At 45.8% G+C, this 21,033-nt stretch overlaps 1 protein-coding gene across 4 annotated transcripts in view; it reads right to left on the reverse strand.

Moving 5' to 3' along the window:
* Positions 1-846: 846 nt before the first annotated feature.
* The window catches only part of Ube2f (ubiquitin conjugating enzyme E2 F (putative)), a 52,835-nt gene continuing 32,648 nt past the window's right edge, over positions 847-21,033 (reverse strand). For 2 of the 4 annotated variants that reach the window (XM_075952035.1, XM_075952036.1), the window contains exons 5-10: positions 20,306-20,373; positions 19,113-19,183; positions 17,396-17,453; positions 15,944-15,976; positions 13,328-13,390; positions 9,370-9,964 (exon numbers count right to left, since the gene is read on the reverse strand). In XM_075952035.1, the coding sequence (XP_075808150.1) occupies positions 9,914-9,964; positions 13,328-13,390; positions 15,944-15,976; positions 17,396-17,453; positions 19,113-19,183; positions 20,306-20,373 (344 nt within the window). In that variant the 3' untranslated portion in view covers positions 9,370-9,913. Of the gene's footprint in view, positions 2,009-6,190; positions 9,313-9,369; positions 9,965-13,327; positions 13,391-15,943; positions 15,977-17,395; positions 17,454-19,112; positions 19,184-20,305; positions 20,374-21,033 lie in introns of those variants that run through there. The other 2 variants (XR_012908202.1, XR_012908201.1) reach the window with 2 other exon arrangements.

Consider the following 21,033-nt stretch of genomic DNA (forward strand, 5'->3'; position numbering starts at 1 on the left):
CCTTGTGGCACGATTGAGCATCCTTTGGATATATACCCAAAAGTGGTATTGTTGGGTCTTGAGGAAGGTTGTTTCCTAATTTTCTGAGAAATCGCCACACTGACATCCAAAGGGGCTGGACCAGCTTGCATTCCCACCAGCAATGCAGAAGTGTTCCCTTTTCCCCACAGCCTCTCCAGCATAAGTTGTCATCAGTGTTTTTGATCTTGGCCATTCTTACAGGTGTAAGATGGAATCTCAGAGTTGTTTGGATTTGCATTTCTCTGATGACTAAGGATGTTGAACATTTCCTTAAGTGTCTTTCAGCCATTTTTTTCTTGGTGCTTTGTATATTGGCACGTGTTTTGCAACACAGGGAAAGCACCACTGTCCTTCCTGAACTCTGATTCAAACCATGCACATGGACTCATCACGGGGATGGAAGATTTGTTAAGGAATGGCACATTCCTTTGGGAAGGTAAGCTTCAAAGAGCACCCACCGTGTTCTGCCCACTCTGGCTGCATGTTTCTAACAACACTGTGGTGTGGGCTAGTCTAGTGAAAGATGCCACACCTCTGCTCTCTCTGAAGTCTGGGGGATCCTCAGGTTGGCCAAAGCCGCTGCCTCTCCTTTTTCCTTTTGCCGGTTCTGTTACGTTCATGGAGAATGATCTCAGAAGTGCTTTGCCAACGAGTGATGTTGAGCATCCTTTCAGGTGCGTACTGCCATCAGCCAGATGTGGTAGCATGCAACTGCAGCTGTAGTCACATCTGCTGGGGCTGTCAGGGTATCTTCCTGTGCAGCTGTCAGTGGCTGCTATGGGTATTATGACACACACACACACGTGAATTAAGTTCACTAGTACCAACGTTAAAAACATTTATTTTTAAATTACATGTGTATGTACATGAGTACAGTTGTCCATGGATTCCAGAGAAGGGCTTGGCATCCCCTAAAGCTGGAGTTACACGTGCTTGCGAATCACCCATGAGTGCTAGGAACGGAACCTGGATCTCCCAGAAGAGCACTTCGTGTCCTTAGCTACTGACTCATCTCTTTCCAGTTCCCTAGCATCGTTTTACCCATTTTTGATGAACGGAGGGAATCTTACCTGAATTTAGTTTCTTTGCCGTTTGGGGGGCACAGGGGGAGGGAGTACTAGACATAATCCCAGGACCTCACACGTGCTAGGTCAAGTGCTACACCCCACCCCTGTTTTTAATTAAAATTTAACAATACTTGAGTATTTGCAAATATTTATAGTATTACAGTATTCAGTCTCTGTCCTCTCTGACGACTCCTGTTCCTCACCGCTGACTTTCAGCATCACTATGCTTGAGCATCAGATGGGCGATTTCTATTTAACCACCATCTATGACTTCTAAAGGCCCCATCCTTCCGTTTTAGAACTTTGGTTTTACATAATTTTTGAGTCTCATTACATAGCCCTGACTGGCCTTGGATTTGCAGAGATCCACCTGGCTGTCTTCTAAGTGCTGGGATTAAAGGCATGCCCCCACTGCACCCATATTGAAGGTTTTAGTCAACCTTTACCAATAGGGCAGTGATTCTTTGTTCTACAGCATTTGAAGATTCAAGCTGACTTTTCACTTTGTTTCCAGAAACCAGGTTTTTGCCACGTGCGCCTTTCAGCCTTTAATACCATGCATCTTCCTTCCGGCCTGTATGGTTTCTGAAACCAGCCGTAATTCAAATTGGGGTACTCTATAGGCAATGCCCATCTGCTCCCAGGCTTCGCAGTATATTGTTACAAGCTTATTGGGGCCAGGGAGTGGAACGTGGTATTCTGGATGTAACTGACTGGCCCCATAATCTCATTAGGAGTGGCACCATTAGGAGGTATGGCTTTATTGGCGTGGGTATGGATGGCCTTGTTGGAGGAAGTGTGCCACTGCTGGGCAGGCCTTTGAGGTTTCTTATGTTGAGGATACTGCCAAGTGTATCATCACCCTCCTGTTGACTCCCAGCTACTCCAGCACCACATCAACCTGCATGGCACAATGCTCCCTGTCGTGACAATAATGAAAAGTGTAAGTGAGGCACCACCCCAATTAAATGTTCTTATAACAGTTGCCATGGTCATGGGGCTCTCTTTACAGCAACAAAAACCTTACTGTGACATCAGTTGGTACCAGGAGTCAGGTATTGCTGTGATAGGCCTGACCATGTGTTTGCTTGGAGGAATTTGGACTTTGGGTTTATGAAAGAAGTGGAATGCTTTAAGACCTTTTACATGGGGCATACTAGGAAAAACATGGAAGCAGATGTGCTAAGAGTTATTCGAACTGTCAGGGGCTCACTCAAGAGGTTTCAGAGAATTTTAGTATATTGCCTAGAGATCGTTCCTGTGATATTTTGGTGAAGAATCTGCCTGAGGCTAAACTGAAAAGTTCACAATTAATTCCATTGGCAGAAGATATCTTCCAACAGCCTAGTATAGACTCTAATGAAGATTTATAATGAAAAGGAGGAAGCCAAGCAGGGAGCATCAGAAAGTGAAATGGAACTAAATCCTGTGTTCAAGAAGATAACTGGATTAAGAAATGGATAGAGAGGTGACTTCAGGGCACTATCCCGGAAGCTAAATTCCCAACTTCTGAAAAGGATCTAAAGGAAAGCTTAGAGCCAGATGTGGATCTCTAAATTTGAGGCCAGCCTGGTCTACAGAGCAAGTTTCAGGACAGCCAAGCTTAGCTAGTGAAAGACAGAAAGCTGGTGAAGATGTATTTGAATGAGGAGGCCATGTTCCAGCCCTAGCAAGCAGAGAACTTAGCATCTTTGGCCATGTAGTTCTGGCTTTAGAGTTAATAGGAGAAACAGGTTGTGGGATTGGCTTCCACACCTAAAGAAAGCCATTGAAGCCAAGCGTGGATCAGGGGTGTCCTGAATGAAGGCCTACTAGAGAGGCCATTGTGTGAAGTTGAAGTCTGGATTGCCTTGGAGAACAAAAGACGTTAGAGAAGATAAGAGTCATGGGTACCTGCTGAGAGCTGCTAAAGGAGTGGAACCATCCAGAAGAAAGAAGTATGTTGCAGTCAACAAAGCAGAACAGAATTTGAGATTTGAAGACCATTTTGACATCTGACACAGAGATGAAGAATTTGGAGTTTGCCCAACTGGTTTTTGGTCCATTTATTTCCTCATAATGTTCCCTTCCCTATGTTTTGAAATGGTGATATATATCCTATGCAACTAAGTATTGAAGCATGAGATTAGAGGGTATTAGTTAAGAGATTGTATGAATTTCAGAAGAGACTGAACTTTTAAAACATTTTTGAGACTGTGATAGACTATGAGGATCTTTGAAGTTGGACTAAATGCGTTCTGTATCATATTGTTCAAGCTTATGGGTACCAGGGAATGGAATGTGATAGTCTGAATGTAATTAGCGCCCATAACCTTTACAGGGAATAACACTATTAGGTCTGGCTTTGGTGGAGCACAGCATTGTTGGAGAAAGTGTGCCACTGTAGGACTGCGTTTCGAGGTTTCCTGTGATCAGGATACTGCAGTTTGTGGCAGTTGACTTCCTGTTGCCTGTAAGAGGTAGGACTCTCAGCTATTCTCCCAACACCATGTCTGCCTGCATGGCACAATGCTCCCCACCGTCATGAAATCAAACTGAACCTCTGAAACTGTAAGCAAGCCACCCCAATTAAATGTTTTAAGAATTCCCGTGGTCATGGTGTCTCTTCACCACAATGGAAACCTTAACTCTGACAGATGGCTTCTGAGGCTCTTGGACACGTTATATTCGGAAACTGGGATCTGAAGTCTGGTGCTGTGCTAGTGCTGGAGGCCTGGTCTGTCTCTCCTGGAAGAGCAACTTTGGTTTACATGAGGGAAAGCAAGAGCTATGCCTGGCTGGGAAGTCATCTGGAAGACTCCTCTCCACCCCTCTCCAGCAGTGCCCGAGTTAGAGACTGCCGTTTAAGGCAGTAAATTCCTTTTCCAGGATAGCATTGTAGCCAGCCTGGTGCCTAGTATGTCAGCAGGCTTGGTAGTTTATGGTGGCATGGTATGGATGTTCCAGCGCTACATTTAGAAGCTTTATTCTGGGTGTTTTTTCAACTCTGCTGTCTGAGCACTTGCTTGCAGGTCCACCTGGAGCACTTAACAAATGATTCCCTCCTCCCATACTGAGTCCCGAGGGGTCACCAGGCTTGGCATGTGCCTTCAACCGCCCAGCCATCTTGACCAACATAGCCTTTAGATTTATTTCCCCATTGCTGAGCAGGTACCAGCCCCTAACCTCTGCCCAGTATGCTGCATGGCAAGGTTTCTCTCCTCCAACAGTTCATGGAAACACGGCCTTTTCCTGGGCCTGTGGGAACCCCAGTGGCGCATTCTCTGCTCTTCCTGGCTGGTTCTTTGCCAGCTTTAGCGATCTCAGGGACAGGTGTGGCAGGAACTGTTAAGGTCAAATGACCCTCTGGGTAGGCTCTATTCTGAGTTGTAGAACCAAAGATTCAGTTCCCTTACAAGCAGAGAAGCTATGGCTGTCATGAGTCAGAACCTGCTGGGTCTCACTTTAAGGGCACTGTCACACTTGTCTGGCAATTTGTGTCATGGCCAGGTATACACTCAGCTTGGTCAATCAGTCCATCCAATCTTCTTCTCCAGCCTTCTCTGCAACCCTCATCCTGAGGGCCTGTGTCGTCTGCTGCATGTTCCAGGGTCTCACTGTCTCCATGTCACTGGTCCTACCTTTACCATATGGGTTGTTATTCTGGCTTGCTTCTTCCATTGCCTTTCACGTTAGCCTAGTTTTCGCCTACATTTTTAGTCTGAGTTAACATGCTATTTACTGGGGGTTGGGAGGTTTGAATGTTTTCAGTCCTACACTTCACTTCTATTCATACCGATAGCCAAGTCTGAGCATCTGGCTAAGATTTTATTGTTCTCTTCCTATGCTCCTCACTCAGGCAAAGCAACCTGTACAGACCAGACAGCTCCCTGGCTGGTGAACATAACCTGCCAGTCATTGCCTGGTTGGCCAGAGGACCCAGCTTCTGGACAATTCCTGGGGCGATTGCCTCTGGTACACACTCCATATTCTCTACTTTGCTCAACAGTGAAGAGTCACACTATAACCCGCCAGGTTACTGCAAATGGCCAAGATGAGGCTCCAGGTGCTCAGTAGCTCCCAGGGGGACAAACATATACGGTCAAGTGGCATTTCTACCTTGTGTTTCCTGATGACAGGGAAAGGAGGGGTCCTCACAAGTGTCTATCTTCATGGAAGATGTCAGCGCACTTAAGAACATATGAACTGAATCTGGACAGACCCCAAGAGGAAAGCTGAGACTTGACTAACTAGACTAGTGTCATCTCAGGACATGAAGGAATAGGCAAGGCCCTAAATGGCTATTTCCTGTAAGGGTGGCATAGTGAGCTCTGCATGCTGGGTATAGGGGGACTTATTTTGAAGGACTCGGGAAGCTGTGAGGCGGCCAAGGATGTCTTACAACCCTTTCTACGGGTGAAAACAATGTGGGAAGACTGCTTCTGTACCCAGGGTTTTGCCACGGCATGGACTTCAGGCTGCTTCTTTTAATCTACCAATACACCACCATTACCAGTCTGACACCTATATTGAGGGCAACAGGATCCATGGAATCACTGGACCTTGGCCTATGTCCCAAGTTCATTGAGAACTCCTTACCAGTCCTCCCAGGACATGGCCCTATCTTTTTAGACACTAGTATGAGGGAAAGCTTCTGGAACGGGAAAAGGCTGTTCATGTTCACCACAGCTCTGCCCAACATGGACCCTCAGTTCCCATAGTGAAGGAAGGTAGGACATGGGTTTATTAGAACCAGGCTTTTCTTCTCTAAAGAGAAATGTTTGCTAACACAAATGGCTGGCTTGATACCTAATCACCTGTGAGGACTGGCTAGAAAGCTCAACAAAAACAAGAAGAGGCCACTAAAGACGCAGTGTGGAGAAACACAACCCAGACACATCTAGACCTGCCAGAGCCCACTGCGTTAACGGGGCAGCAGGAACATCCTTAACCTAAGCCGTCTTAGCTCCTCTCTTTTCTGTGTGGATGCCTGCCTGGCAGGTGATCTTGTCAAAGGCTGTGCAAGAAACCCTGTTCACAACAGTTCTGCTGGAAGCCAAGGAAATTTTTTGGGAAAACTCTGGCTCAGGAAATTTGAAAATGAGAGCAAATGAGTCCAAAGCTGAGATTTGAGAGAAGTCTTTATGCCACTCAACATGTACAAACATTCTCGACAAGGCCTCCACCATGTGCTTAAAACTGTGATTCACCGACAGGCAGTGTGGCCTCAGCATCAGCCCATGTGCTGTCTAGTGTGTGATACAGGTCATAGGAGGGAAGAGGGGGTCACAGGCTTTATATTTCAAATTCTTTGGCAAAAGTATTCCTAGCCATATAACCATACTCTAAGATTTTATTAAGCACGTTGAGAACAGTGGAACTGTAGCAATCTGGGATCTTTCTTAGATGGGGTATTTTTAAGTAGGTGAAGGTGAAAATCACCTCTGGGACAGACAATGAAGAAGTGCCTACTACAGACCATGGTTGCTGGCGGATAGCCTTCTATTGTTTTACCTTACGTTGTTATTGAAGAGTGTGAGCATGTGCCATAACACATGTGGAGCTCAGAGGAAAACTCGAGTTATTATCTTTCCATTTTGACCTGGGTTGGTTCCGGGGATCAAACTCAGGTCACCAGGCTTGTGCACAGCACCTTTGCCACTGAACTGTATTGTCAGCCCATTAAATTAGTGTTTTTTTTTTTTTTTCGAGATAGGGTTTCTCTCTGGTTTTGGAGCCTGTCCTGGAACTAGCTCTTGTAGACCAGGCTGGTCTCGAACTCACAGAGATCGCCTGCCTCTACCTCCCAGAGTGCTGGGATTAAAGGCGTGCGCCACCACAGCCTGACCCATTAGTGATATTTTTACATTAAAAAATTATTGCTGGGTTGTCAGCAAAAACCCTGATGTCAGGACGGATGCCTCAGTGGTTAAGAGCACTGATAGCTGCTCTTCCCAGAACTCATGGTGGATCACAACTGTTTATAATGGGATCTGATTCCTTCTTCTGGCAAGCACGAGTCCGTGCGGACACAACACTCATAATACTTAAAATAAATAAATAAACAGACAAACAAAACCCTGACTGTTCTGTCCACAGGAATCTTGGAGATTTTAGGTTTAGGAAAGAATAAAGCAAATTCAACTAAAGGTTAAGCAAATCACAACCCGTCAGGGTTGCCAGGGGGAGGGGAGGAAATCCAGGGTGGCTTTAGGTTGCTCGGAGAGCTTTCATCTCAGTGCACTCACAGAAGTGAGTGGAGTAGGCTGGAAGGCAGTCAGTCCACAGAGCTGCTCTACAGCGCTGACTGCTTTTCAGGTGCAAACCTTGCTGCCTGTTGAGTAGGAATACAGGGTGGCTGTAAGGTTCTCAGTACTTGAACATAACAAAAAGGGAGGTCACCCACATCGGAAGACCCCGCTCCCGTACTCCCTCAACAGTGGGTAGAAACACCAAGATGAGTTGGGTGTTGTGCACATCATCCTAGAATGGAGGAGACTGGGATGAAGGCTTGGGCCACACAAAACTAACAGAAAGCAAACAAATGAGCAAGAGCAGGAGACTGGGAGGAAAAGAGGCACAGCGGTGTACAGCCAAGACCTGGACTCTGCCTCAACTCCTTAGAAAGACTGTAAAAGGAAGTGACCTGCTGGGGTGGGGTGTTTAAGAAATAATCAGAGATGCGACCCTCCTTCTGAGGGTGCTTCATTCTCTGAGCTCTTGAGAACACACGACTTAGCTAAAGTCTGAGCAGCAGTCTCCCAAGCAGAGCCATGACCCAGGAGGCAGAGGTTGATGGTGTGTTCAAGCTGCCCAAGAGCTTTCCTTCCTTCCCCAGGCCAGACCACTCCTACCAGTTTTCCATTGAGACCTGGCCTCTTCACAAGCTTGGGGATTTTAGCAGAACTAAAATTTCAGTTTGTTGGGGTCCCAAGGACTGTTAGAATGCTGCTTTGGCCTGGGTGGGGAGATCAAGAAGCTACCAGCCTGGAGGTCAGGCACAAGCTACTGCTCACTGGGAGGAGTGAGGTGAAGGGTTCTAGAACTATTTCTAAGGGATTTCCACTTAACAGAATGAGAGGGTATTGGCTATCTGGAAATGTCAAGTCACAAATTATCTGACCTCTAATAAAATGCTACTGTATAATGCCCTGAGGTTAGCACCAGTCTCAGCGCAGCCTGAGGCAGGCTGGTCTCGCATCTGACCGACAGGGACTAGTGTCATTTCTTCACTGAAGCACTCCTGTGAGGAGTCCTATCTTTGACGCTAGCACTGTCAATCAGGCACCAGGATCACTGGGCACCGAGAGTGCTGACGAGTGTATGGTGGCATTAGTATCTGGCTGCTGAGAACCCAGTAACACCAACACTGGCAGAGGGTTGTCTCAGCACTCCCCCAGGCTCTGAGAGGAGAATGCTGGGGCACCCGAGCAAGTCCTGGATCACTGGGGTACCACCATTCACTCTGTTGGGCCCCATCCTTCCTGCTCTGTTCATCTAGGTTTGTGGCCTGTCAGATGAGGTCACCCCTTGTGGCTAACTGACCCAATTTCTGATACCAAGTGGGAAGCAAGACTGACCTTGCAAAGGTCACCAAACCCAGAGGGTGACAGGCAGGAAGACTGGCACTTGAGTGCGAACGCTAGGCAGGCAGTGAATAAAACCAGACATGCATTTATTTTGCATTAGATTTCACTGGTTTAAGTGTCTAAAAAAAACTACAATAAGTCTACTAGCCTCTCTCGACAGGTCCGACCCTCAAGGGCTCTACCCTGAGGAAGTATGGTAACTGCTGCTGCTAAGCCTGCCAAGGCCCGCGAGACTCCCCTATGAGGGCTTGGAACCACTGGCAAGTCAGAAGGCAGCCACAGTGCAGTCCTGGCAGCACCAGAGACTGAGCTCATTCCCCAGATACTTCCTCTTGCTGGAAAGCAAAGACAGAGCTCTGTTAAAGAAGCCCTGGCTCATGCTATGACAACTGCAGAGTCAGCCACCACCCTTCTTAGGGAGCTCAGCCTGCTGTGTCTGGGTAGCGAATGAGGGAAGATTCCCTGCCTTTGGTTTGGATCATCGAGCACTAGGTACTAAGTCTCCAAAACATCCTTGCCACATGCGGAGCCGAAGGAAGAGCTGATACCCAGCAGCCGGATTCCTGCTACATCTGGAGAAACTGAGTAATGTGCCTTTCACGGTCCCTTTGTATTTCTCTTCAAGAGTTGCTTGACCCAGTATCTTTGTGTCTGCTCTATACAATGAAAATACAAACTAATTGAGAATAGAAAAAAATAATTAAAGCATCAAATTGTACAAATTACAAATCTGTTCCAAAATATACTTACATTAAATAAAATACGCATTTCAGTAAGATCTACAGTGAATGACTATGCATTCCGGGAAGCTTCACATCTAGGCAGGGCCAACATTCGTGGAAGAAGCTAAGAGAATGTGCATCCAATCACAGTTTATAGCGGGTTTCTTATTGCCAATCTGCCAGTCACACCAAACATGTCATTACATCACTTGTGCAGGACACCGATTTTGTTGGGGGTAAGGGAAGCAAGTGCTATCCTCAATGGTGAGTTCATTACAACTTCAGAGGAATCCCATAGCCTAGACAGAGTTTCAGGAAACATGTTAAGGGAAGCGGACAACGCTCTCGAAGCCCAGACACTTTCTTGCTGTATTGTGTAGTCAGGAGGATGGTCTTCTTCAGGACAAGGTCGCAAGACTGGGACAAGCCCAAGGGGCTGACAGGGAGTATGAGGATGGGGAGGAGGGCTACCTCTAGCTGTTTCACATCAGAGACAACTGTGACAAAGTCCTCAGCACTGCAATCTCCCCTCTTATCATCTGGCATAGCGTTTGATGTATTCATCCACTTTGTCCCGGAAATCTTCCTGCAGAGGGAGAAGATAAAGCAGAGAAGAGTAAGAGAGCAAAGTGACACTTCAGGAACACAGCCAGTCTCCTCGAAGTGAAGGACTCTATGGAGAAGCCTGCTTCATGTCACCAACGGTGCCATCTCTCCATAACCCTAGTACGAACTGCGCAGGGGACAGTGCAGTGTGCGGTGGGGAGGGGCACAGCACAAGTCAGAGCAGTGGAGAACCTGAGGGCATCTCATCCCACACCCTCACTCGTGCCAACAGGAACATCAAGTCTGAAAAAGCATGTTCATGGTCCCAATGCCAACACTCTTCTACACGGCTGCTCTTTTGCTGGGAGGCCCTGATGGTCGGAAGCTAAAGTCTACCCTGGCCTGGCAACTCTGAGTAAGCTCAGAAACATGGACAACTCCCTTCCCCTGGCAGAAGGAGCCCTGTTCTCTACCTGACCTCATCTGGAGATTGCTACTAGGCCCAGATGCCCAACCCTAGTATGACCCTGGACACAGTTCCCTGAAGCTACCCTCTGCTGCTGATAAGGCAATCAGACATTGTGCTAGGAGCACTACACTAGGACCATGCTTCCAAAGATTTGTATACGGAGCTTTACGACAGCTACCACCCCAATTCTATATATCCCCGATACTTTGGTTCACTGCAGTTTAACCTCCTGAAGGGCTATTTCTGTTGTACTCACAAGCTAGACAAGGCCACGCTCGCCAATTCTGCTCCCTTTGCCCCCATGGCCCAGTGGCCAATGGACCGTGGAGGAGGAGGGGTCACACATTCTTGGACAGACCTTTGCTTTTTTAGATCCACCTTCCCAAAGCCTTGCTATCCACCAAAATGTGCTTACCTTCACGGCCCCACCCTACCTGCACCCACCATACCCGGAGAAAGGCAATGGGCCACAGAGCTTACCATCCTCTCACATCAAAGACAATGCACACTGGGGCTCCTGAGATGATAAAACACAGCAGAGTCTCTAGGACTCACCCAGGACAGTCTGAGTGGAAAAGCCTTCTGAGATCTGGGCCAGTGCCCTAGGTTTTCCCTAGTCTGTTCTCTTCAAGGTTAGCAGTCAATTCCCATGGGGCTGAAGCTCTCAAACAGCTTCCTCTAACAACTTAGCTATAGGTCACTACTGTCCCCACTACACAGCTATAAGCTTTGTTTTCTAAGGCCTGAAGCATGGAGGGTTCCCCTGTCTGTTCTTCACGGAAATGAGCAGGATAAAGGCAAAGACTTGGTACATCCTGAGAGGCTGCTGTGCTCTCTTAAAAGTGTGCCTACCTATAATAGCCTCTCTGCAATAGGGCCCCAACCCTAGCCAGCTCCTGCTTATTCTTAAGGCCCAAAGTTTCAAAACCTTTTCTCAGTTTGAACACTATGAGGAGGTCAGAGACTTGCTTCCAGTTTAAGTGGCGACCTGACTATAGGTGACTGCCGCTACCTCTCCACATCTGTGCGCACGGTTGTATGCCATTCACTTGAGATACAGGAGTTTGCGGAAGGTTGTGCAGAAACTTCAAAATGCCTTCGAGATCACTTCTAGTTTCCAGAGCTGAGCAATGCTGGAGCTTACCAGAAACTACCTTAGAATGTTAACTCAGGACAAAAGACTTCTCTTCCACCTTGACTCCTTTTGTTCTGTTCATTTCTGGGCAAACCCAGTGCCAGGTCCACAGGAGGCTTCCTACTGCAGTTCCTGTTGCCTCTAACTTCCTCTTTCATTTTTAAGAACACAAGACTTTAAATGAAGACCATGGATGCTGGAGCCCAAGAGTGTAGCCCCATGACTAATTTAAGTAGGTATACCCAGTTGGAGGAGGTAATACAGGACACATGGTCAATAGCCACACGGGTCACTAAAGGATCAGAGAGTGTTCCTAGCCAGGTGTGGCAGCAAACGCCTATCTGTCTAGTCTCAGCAAGTCTGGAAGTGTATCCCAAGAACAGGTTTTAGGGCTACCCTGGCAAGACCTCATTTCTGAGAAAAGGAGATGGGGGTTTAGAAATATCTGGCTTGAATGCACAAGGCCCCAGGTTCAACCCCTAGCAATGCAAAATGAATTTACAAACAAATCTCAATCATGTGTGGTGGCGCACGCCTTTAGTTCCAGGACTCAAGAGGCAGTGATTTACATAGAGAGCTCTAGGCCAGCCAGGGCTACAGAGTGAGACCCTATCTCAAACAATTAAACAGGCAAGCCTCTTTGCTGCTTACTGAAGCCAAACAACTTGAGCCACTTCAACCAGATCACACTAGACACTTCTCTACATTCCTACTCAGGTTACACAGGACTGCTGCTGGTCCTTTGTAGGAATCCCTTTCCCTAGCAGTGCTCTGTCATGGACCCACACATAGGCCCCACAGTACAGTCACAAGTGCATGATGGCAACTCTATCAGCTTGGTACACTTACGCTGGCTTCTCAGGGGGCTTTTTTTTAAATCACAAGCATTTCATACCCATCTGACGTAGGCAAGACAGAAAGTGTTCAATGTACAGAAAAAGCTCTGTCCCTGATGTGCAAATGACTAGCCAGAGTCAGGCCCTCAGTAGACACATCAGAAAAAAAAAATCAAAATACAAACCATCTTCTATGAAGTGGCTCAAAAATAAAAGCAAACTATTCAGAGGAACTAAGTAATCACACTGTCACACCTGATCTACAAAGAAGTTTAAAAGCAGAGGGCAAAGTAGCCTTCCAGAGCAGCGTGCAGTGAAGTGCATCAACCTATCAGGCATGGACTTGTGCCCTGATGAGCCTAAAAGCCAGCCCACTATTCAAATCAAGGATCCAGTGATCCGGCTGTAGGACTAAACCAAATCCAGTATATTTAGGATGTAGTTGTGTTTACTGACATGCAGTTTACAGCAGGGAAACATCCTGTGGGGAAAACAGCCCAGGAAGGAGCTTTTGATCTGATCAAAAAGAAAAAAACCTGAAGATTAAGTGGAATGGACTAGAGTCCATTATTTTGGGTAAAAGCAAACACACAAGATCTCAGCAAAGGGTGTGGAAAGAGGCAGGTGGCCTGATGTGACCCATCCTTCCTTCCATGTCCCTCAACCACCATGGTATGGTATTGCTGTTGTCTTGCAACAGTGAGTGCTCTACCACAGAGTTATACCCCAGCTCTACCTTACTGCTAATGAGGTAATGTGCCTGCTATATTACTCATACGGAAATTTTATTATAATTTTACCTGTAAATAAAAGCCACTTTCGCTATGAGCAAACCACACACTGACTGAGACACAGATGCTTTAAATGGCTACCCCACACCCACCACTTAAGTTCTCACTTACCCAATGCAGAGGCTCCTTTTACCTATGAGTCTACCTAGAAGCAGCCCGTTTGCCAGCTCACCTTGTCTCGTAAATGATGTTCTGCTGCTTCAATATTCAGTGGATCATCAAAATTCAAGAGATCCTTAAAAAGAGAGCAACTCACAATGAGTGTGGGGAAGAATCTGCTTTCCCACTGTCAGGCAGTGAATGGCACAGCAACCTAGACAGCGCCCCGCCCCAAGCACTCAAAATCCCTCACAGCACAGTGTCAAGGGCGGGCGATTTTCAAAATGGTGAATGGCAGTTGAGAAAGTGTCAAGAGTATGTTTACACAGACTATGCCATTCTGAGGTACCGGAGAAGACAGCAATCACATTAATCTGATGCTTTCTGATAACTGGTGATGGACAACCATTCCGAGTGTTTTCCTGTGTGTGTGTTTGTGTGTGCGCACATGAGTGCACATACTTATGGAAGCCAGAAGATGACACCAGATCCCCTGGAACTAGTTTATAGGAAGCTGTGAGCTGGGTCTTCCGGAAGATCAGCCAGTATTTTTAACCACCAAATCATCTCTCTGGCCTTGAATAACCATTCTTAACAATGGGGTTCTTCAATAAAATGTCATTATTTGTGTGATAGTTCCTGAGTGTAGGGGTACAGGTGGGTAATAGGTATATCTAAAGGCCAGGGGTCAATGTCACTCCTTAGGGAGCCTTGTTTTTTTCTCAGATAGGGTTTTTTTACTGGTTCCTGGAACTCACTAATTAGGCTAAGCTGGCCAGCAACCTCCAGCGATCCTATCTCCCTATCTCCAGCACTATGCCCAGCTTTTTCACATCAGCTCTGTGAACTGAACTCAGGCCATCATGCTTGTACGGCAAGCATGTTATTGTTTCAGCTACCTCTCCAGCTTCACTGTTCACATTCTTATTATTATCATGTATGTGACAGTGTTATGCTGCACGCACAAGTGTTTAGAGGACAACTGTGGGATTTAACTCGGGTCACTGGACCAGCGCCTCCCATCTGCTAAGCCATACCACTGGCTCTTCATCTCTTTATTTTCTTTTGGAGATAGCATCTCTGCAGCACTAGCTAGATGAGGCTGGCCTCAAACTCAGGAGATCCATCTGCCTCTGTATCCCAAATGCTGGAACTAACACCACCACACCCTTCTCCATTTCCTTTAAAAAGCATTAGTTTCTTTCTCTCTCCTAATTTAATGTCTGTGGTATCTCCTCACTCAGAGTATACAGTTTCTCTTCTGACCTTGACTAATGTTCTTACTTTTCTGACATTCTTTCAAAGGTAATCACTCAAAAATCCAATGGGAACAATATCTGGTACCCACAAACTGAGGGGAGCACAGACTCTTTCCACCTCTCAAAGAACACTCAATCCTCTTGAAAATCAGCCCACTGAGTCACTGCTTTTCAAAGAGCACTGAAAATGGCTTATTGCAGAAATATTTCCTGCAGTACAGTGTTCCTCTCTAGGATAAAACATAGCTATGACTATGAATCTATCAAGTGGGGTATGTGGCACATGCTAATTCCAGGACACAGGAAGTTGAAGGAGGATCGACATGAGTTCATGGTTTGCCTGGGTGACATAGTTGGGTCAAGGCCTTCAGAGTGAGACCTCATCCCAAAACAAAGATTATAATAAAACCTGTTATTTCATAAATTAAGACAAAAACATATTAAAAACAAACAAATAAAAAGCCTCAAATTCAATGTACTTCTGCCCATTAATTCCCTAAACAATTGCTAGTCAAAACAACCAACACACACACACACACACACACACACACACACACACACACACACACACACACACACACTCACAACTGGGCAGACAAGATGGACTCCAGAACAGCTCTGTCCGGGCTGAGCAAAAGTGACAGAGAAAGGCCTGCTTAGCTCATGTCCTCACTGGCTCACAGTCAAACTGAAAACACAAAGGGTCAACAGACAGTGAAGCCCAGAGGGAGGGGCTGAAGAGAAGCACCGGCTGCTCTTTCAGAAAACCTGGTTTGATTTCCAGCACCCACACAGTGGCTATCCAACTGTAACAGCCCCATGGGATTCAACACCCTCTTTTGGTCTCTGTGGACACAGGACACACATGCACTGCACAGACAAGATACAGGCCAAACACATGAAGATAAATAAATCCTTTTAAAAAGGCAGTGAAACTCAACTTCTGGAGAGAATAATTAGGCTAAGGCTCTGGGATTACAAACACTGTTATGTCACCTAAGACGCCAAGGCCGACTTCAATGATTGAGCACGCAGGGAAAACTGAGCGTTGGAATCCAGGCCTGACCTCCAAATAGTGTATTCACAGGGAGACAGGGGAACCTGAAATGCCTTTAAACACTGGCTCCCAGAAACTCCGCAACATAGGGCAGGGCCTCACAGGTTAGTGGAAGTTCCTTTAGTTGATGATTAAAGACAAACATGTTATGTCATAGATGACAAGGAGGAAGAGGCGCAGATATGCTCCAGAAGGCAGAAAATCTCCAAATATATCACTCTTAAAGGCCCCTAAGTTCCTGCATTGCAGTGTAAAATCTGGTCATAAAATGGAAAGGATGGGTAGCTTAGAAGCTTCCATATATTTTAAACTTGTGTTTCAAACCAGCATCCAGAAAACCAAGAAAAGGGAGAGGGGCTAATAACATACTTACAGTAAATAAAGAGTTTAATCCCCAAACAACATCCTAAAAGAAAAAAAAAAAGAGAACAATTCTCAGGCTCCTATCCACTAAGAAATATGCATCATAAGCTATCAAACGTGCATGATAGTGCTTTTCCCAGACAGAACACAGGAGCCCTGTACTCAAGACTAACCTCTGACCACTGCCTTTCATGCTCAGAAAGATGCAGGGACCACAGGCCATGCTCGACCTCCTGTAGTTACAGAATGGAATTCTAACATTTACATTCAAAACAAAGCCTGCTACTTTGTAACATTACTCCCTCTTACAGTTCAGTGAGAAATCACTCCATTACATCTTTTTTTAAAAAATATTTATTTATTTATTATGTATACAATATTCTGTCTGTGTGTCTGATTGCAGGCCAGAAGAGGGCTCCAGACCTCATCACAGATGGTTGTGAGCCACCATGTGGTTGCTGGGAATCGAACTCAGCAATGCTCCCAACCGCTGAGCCATTTCTCCAGCCCCACTCCACTACATCTTCTTGATCGTCTCTAGTTATTTCAAGAATTAAGGGAGACTTTCCCTTTTAAGAAAACTAATTCCCACTAAAAACCACTGTTTATCTGTGTTCACAAATTTGATCTTCAGATGAGAGCCATGGCAACCACAGACTCCTTCTACTTGATATTTCAACTCCAAAGTCTTGTTCTTTCAAGCTGATTCTCAAGGATAGCCCATTGTTACGTGCTAGCGCTAATTTTATTTACTGTTCTGATCTCTCCCACCTATCTGTCTTGGCAAATTTGACCTTCTGGTGTGAGCTAGTGACTGTCACTGGAGGTGAAGCCATGCATTAAGCCTGAAAGAGGGGGCTAGACATCTGAGCTGACAGCAGGCTACTGCCCCAAGTAGTACAGACACTAGAGGAAATGGCAGCCATCCCAGAGAATTACAAAAGAAGCAGATATCATGAGTGGACGGCTGGAGGAGACTACCTTCTAGGTAATGGGACAATCTGGCAGTTAAATCCTGAGGACAGGACACAGGAAATGGGTGGGTGGTCCACCGTCAGAACACAGTTTAGAAGGAACAGGACTATAGTAAGTCTACATATTCTGACATGGAATCAAGGTCAAATTTTCTCCCCTGTGGAGGCTATTCAGTAATAATCTACCCATCACTTCACAATCCTTCTGACTCAGGAAGTAACCTACACACTTTGCAGTTCTTCCAGAAACCCAGAAAGGCTCAAAATAGCTCCAATGAATAAACAAGACCACTAGACTTTCTCTTGTCGTTCTGAAAACTACAGCTTGACTCTTGAGTGGTACAGTATTGGTCAACAAGGACTCTGATCCAATTAGAACTGGTTACTTGGTGGAGCAGACCCAGGTGTGTAGTTCTGAGAAGAGGAAAAAAGGGTGCAAATCTTACAGGAGAGCAGCTGCCTGAGGACTACAGAAGGAATGCTCTCACCTTCAATGTCCTAGTGGGAGCCCAGCCAGTGCCATCAATTGAGTGTTCTCTTAGTAAACTGAAAGACAGAAACACATGTTAATGAGGAGCTGTAGCTATTCACCATAAAGGAATGAACTGCACTGTGAAGCCTGTCTCTTCTTGACTGTGTAGTCTTCTGTCCTATTGAGGACAGTCTTCACCTCCAAAGCTGTATTTCAGTTACTATGTCTCCTGTTACTCTGTCTAGTGACTCTGTGGACTATTATTAGTCCTTCACATGGAAGTCTAAGCAAAGGAAAGGAAATGGGGTTTTTTGTTTGTTTTTGAGACAGGGTGTCAGATGTTGTCCTAGCCTGCCTAAAACTTGCTACATACTTGAGGTCAACTCAAGCTTGTGTCAATTCTCCAGTCTCTGCCATCTGAGTGCTTGGATTACAGGCATGTCCCATCAAAAAAGCATTATTAAAACAACATACACACACAAAAAAGTTTTTTAATAGCCAGGAACAGTGACAGCAATAAAAATGATAAGAATCTACAATTTATCTGTCAGGCATAATCTGAAACAAAAATCCCCCAACAGGAAACCATTTTACCTATGAAGAAGGAACCATTTGCCCAAAGTGAGCATCCACAGCCTCCAATGTGGGAGAGGCTGGTCTCTCTTCTCACCCACACCCCCAACTCTGGAGAGCAGCAAGCCACAACCTCATGGGGCTCATGCATATTTCCTGGTGATCAGTGCGGCTGAGCGCCTCACAGGCTGAGTGCTTGGATTACAGGCATGAATGGTATCCTCCTGTAGTCTAAGACCCTTTGTCCAGTGTCCATGCTTTCAAAATGATTACACACAAGGATAAGTAGTTCAGGGATCCTCTTTCAATTTTGTGTTTACGGTTTATTATTTGTTTTGAGACAGAGTCTCACTAATGAATATGAAACCCTGGTTGACCTGGAACTCAGAGATCCAAAAGGCATGTGTATCCTACCTGACAGTATTTTTAAAGCTTCTGTATGGGTTTGATGGCAATGACTGCATTTCCCAGACAAAAAAAAATAAAAGACCAAACAAGAGGCACCAGGTACAGTTCATCTTTCTTACCTAATGCTAATGCTTAGGGAGGAGAATAGAGAAACAGAGGTACGCTAAGAGCAGCCTCAGGTTCTAACACTTTATAACATGAGAAGCCTGCTTCCCAGGTGGCCAAACATGAGGCCACCCCAGTCCTACTGTCAGAGAGATTCTGCATCACCTGCAGTTGGTCTAGACTCGACAGCCACCATTAATACCCTGAACTACTAGACTAACAGTCCAAACAGGTAAAAAATCAAAAACAAAAACAAAAAAACCCCCAAAACTCAAATGCTGCCTACTATGAAAATAAGCCCCCCTTTATCTTCTCCAGTTCTTTTTCTCAGAGAGCAGTAACCTTCCAGGGACAGTTGGGACACAGTCTTATGGAAAGCGTCTTCAGTAGTGCCTGCCTGAGATCACTGACGTCAGGCTCCTGCAGTTTTATTCTTACCCCACCACCATCCTCTCCTTGTTAGCATACATCAGCCATAAACCGGGACTGTAGTTGCTCTCTCAAGGAGATGGATGCTGCATAATGAGGGCCCTCGTTATAGCAATAGTAAGGTGTGGCCCAGGCAGGTCTGAATTGTAGCCAAGAGACCCCCTTGCAGGAGTGGATCTAAGAGGCTCACAGAAGTGCAGAGGGAGGAAGAGACTCACCTTAGACATATTTCCCCTGTTTCTGTGATATTGGGATGCCAGATTTTAGTCAAGCATTTCACCCTGGGAGGCTGCAACATAGAGAAAGGTCACAAATCTCCCAATCTACACCTGCAATGTAAGTAAGCACGTGTGCGCGTGCACCCCCCCCCCCCAAACTCCAACCAAGAACCCAAATTGCTATGCTAAGTCACAGACGCACACCTGACCATTACTGCTTCAGACAGAACAAATCACCTTTTCAGTCAGATGTGTCTGCAGACTCTAGTGCGACAGTTCCTAGACCAGGGTGAGTCTATTTATTCTTTATTTATTTGCATGTGTATGTGTCCATGAATATATGTGCACATTGCATGCAAGTGTGGTGTAGGATCCCTCAGAGCTGGACTTACCAATATGTGCTCTCATTCCACACCTTCAACTACAGCTCTGATTGGCCCATGCCACCTAATCCCTGGCTCAAAACCAAACGATATGGCCACCACCCCACCCCACGCTCCAAAGCTGGTGCTCTCACTTTCTTTTTGGAATCCCTATGAATCCGTTTTCAGCCATTTACCCATCTGTCTAGCTACTTACCATTTTTATCACTTAAACTGCCTATATATCACCTTACTCCCTGGTGATCTATCCTCAAAAGTCAAAGTCCTTTGTCAGTCTCGAGTATAGTTAGTATGGAATATGATCTTTTTGTTGTTGTTTTGTTTTTCGAGATGAGGTTTCTCTGTACAGCCCTGCCTGTTCTGGAACTCACTCTGTAGACCAGGCTGGCCTCTAACTCAGAGGTCTGCCCGCTTCTGCCTCCTGAGTGCTAGGATTAAAGGTGTGTGTCACCACTGTCTTGTAATATCATCTTTGAGGAACTAATATGTAGCTATAGGCTATTAATTACCTGAAATTCTAATATTATTGGCCCCTGGAGCTTTGGTATTATACCTTAAATGAAATCAGTCTAAAAAAATGTGCCCTCCCCATTTAAAAAATTTACATGAAATACACAAGAACACCTGCACAATGAATAGCTGTTGGACAAGTGAGTTTCTGTGCTGAAAGTCTCATACTGCTGCTAATGCCACAAGAAAAGCACAGTGAGTTTGCGTTGAAAGCACAGCTCCCAAGGCAGTGCCCCCATGTCTCCATGCCTTGTCCCTGGTGTGTAGGTGTGGAGTGAGGTTTAGGCACAGGCTACTCACCACCATGTTGTAGGCTTCAGGAACTTCAGTTTCAAACTGAAATTTTCCACCCTGGTAGTAACCCTCATCTATTAAAAACACAAAACAAAACAAAAAAAGCTTTAAATAAAAAAAAAAAAGGAAACAAAAGCAAACATGAAGTTAGGATGTGGCAAACAGAGAATGAAGAGGTTAAAAACAGGACCACAGAGTCCCCAGGTTCCTTTAGCAAAGCTGCACACTGCAGAGCCTTGTCCTGTCCCAACACTGCCACCATTACGACCGGTTTCATGGGCAAAGGTGCTCTCACAGAAGGGGAGGGTATCCTTCAGGAAGACTGGCTCTTTTTGCAGGGCACTATGGTTAGTGTCATCCTCTTAACATCTCCTGTATGTGTGAGTTTTACTGGTCAGCCTCCAGATTCCCTATGAGGATGCCATTTCCATAGGGAGGCTGATGAGATATGACTGCTGTTTTTCCAGACCTGTGCACAACTTCCAATCACTCCACACATGCTTACTCAGCACAAGGGAACCAACTCCTTCAATGTCCTCTGACCTCCACCCAAGAAATCTGAGGCCAGCACTATATTATCCAACAATTAAAAAAGCCATTACCAGATCTTAGCATTCATACTCTGGCACTATTTGTCCCTATTTTTCACAGTCCTTGATAAATGTTAGTGTGGCTGAAATAGCTGGTTATTTCTACTTCTTCCCAAAGAATTAGTGTACAGTTCTTGTTAGCAA

This window comes from Microtus pennsylvanicus, chromosome 17, assembly GCF_037038515.1.
Source record: "Microtus pennsylvanicus isolate mMicPen1 chromosome 17, mMicPen1.hap1, whole genome shotgun sequence".
Lineage (NCBI taxonomy): Eukaryota > Metazoa > Chordata > Mammalia > Rodentia > Cricetidae > Microtus > Microtus pennsylvanicus.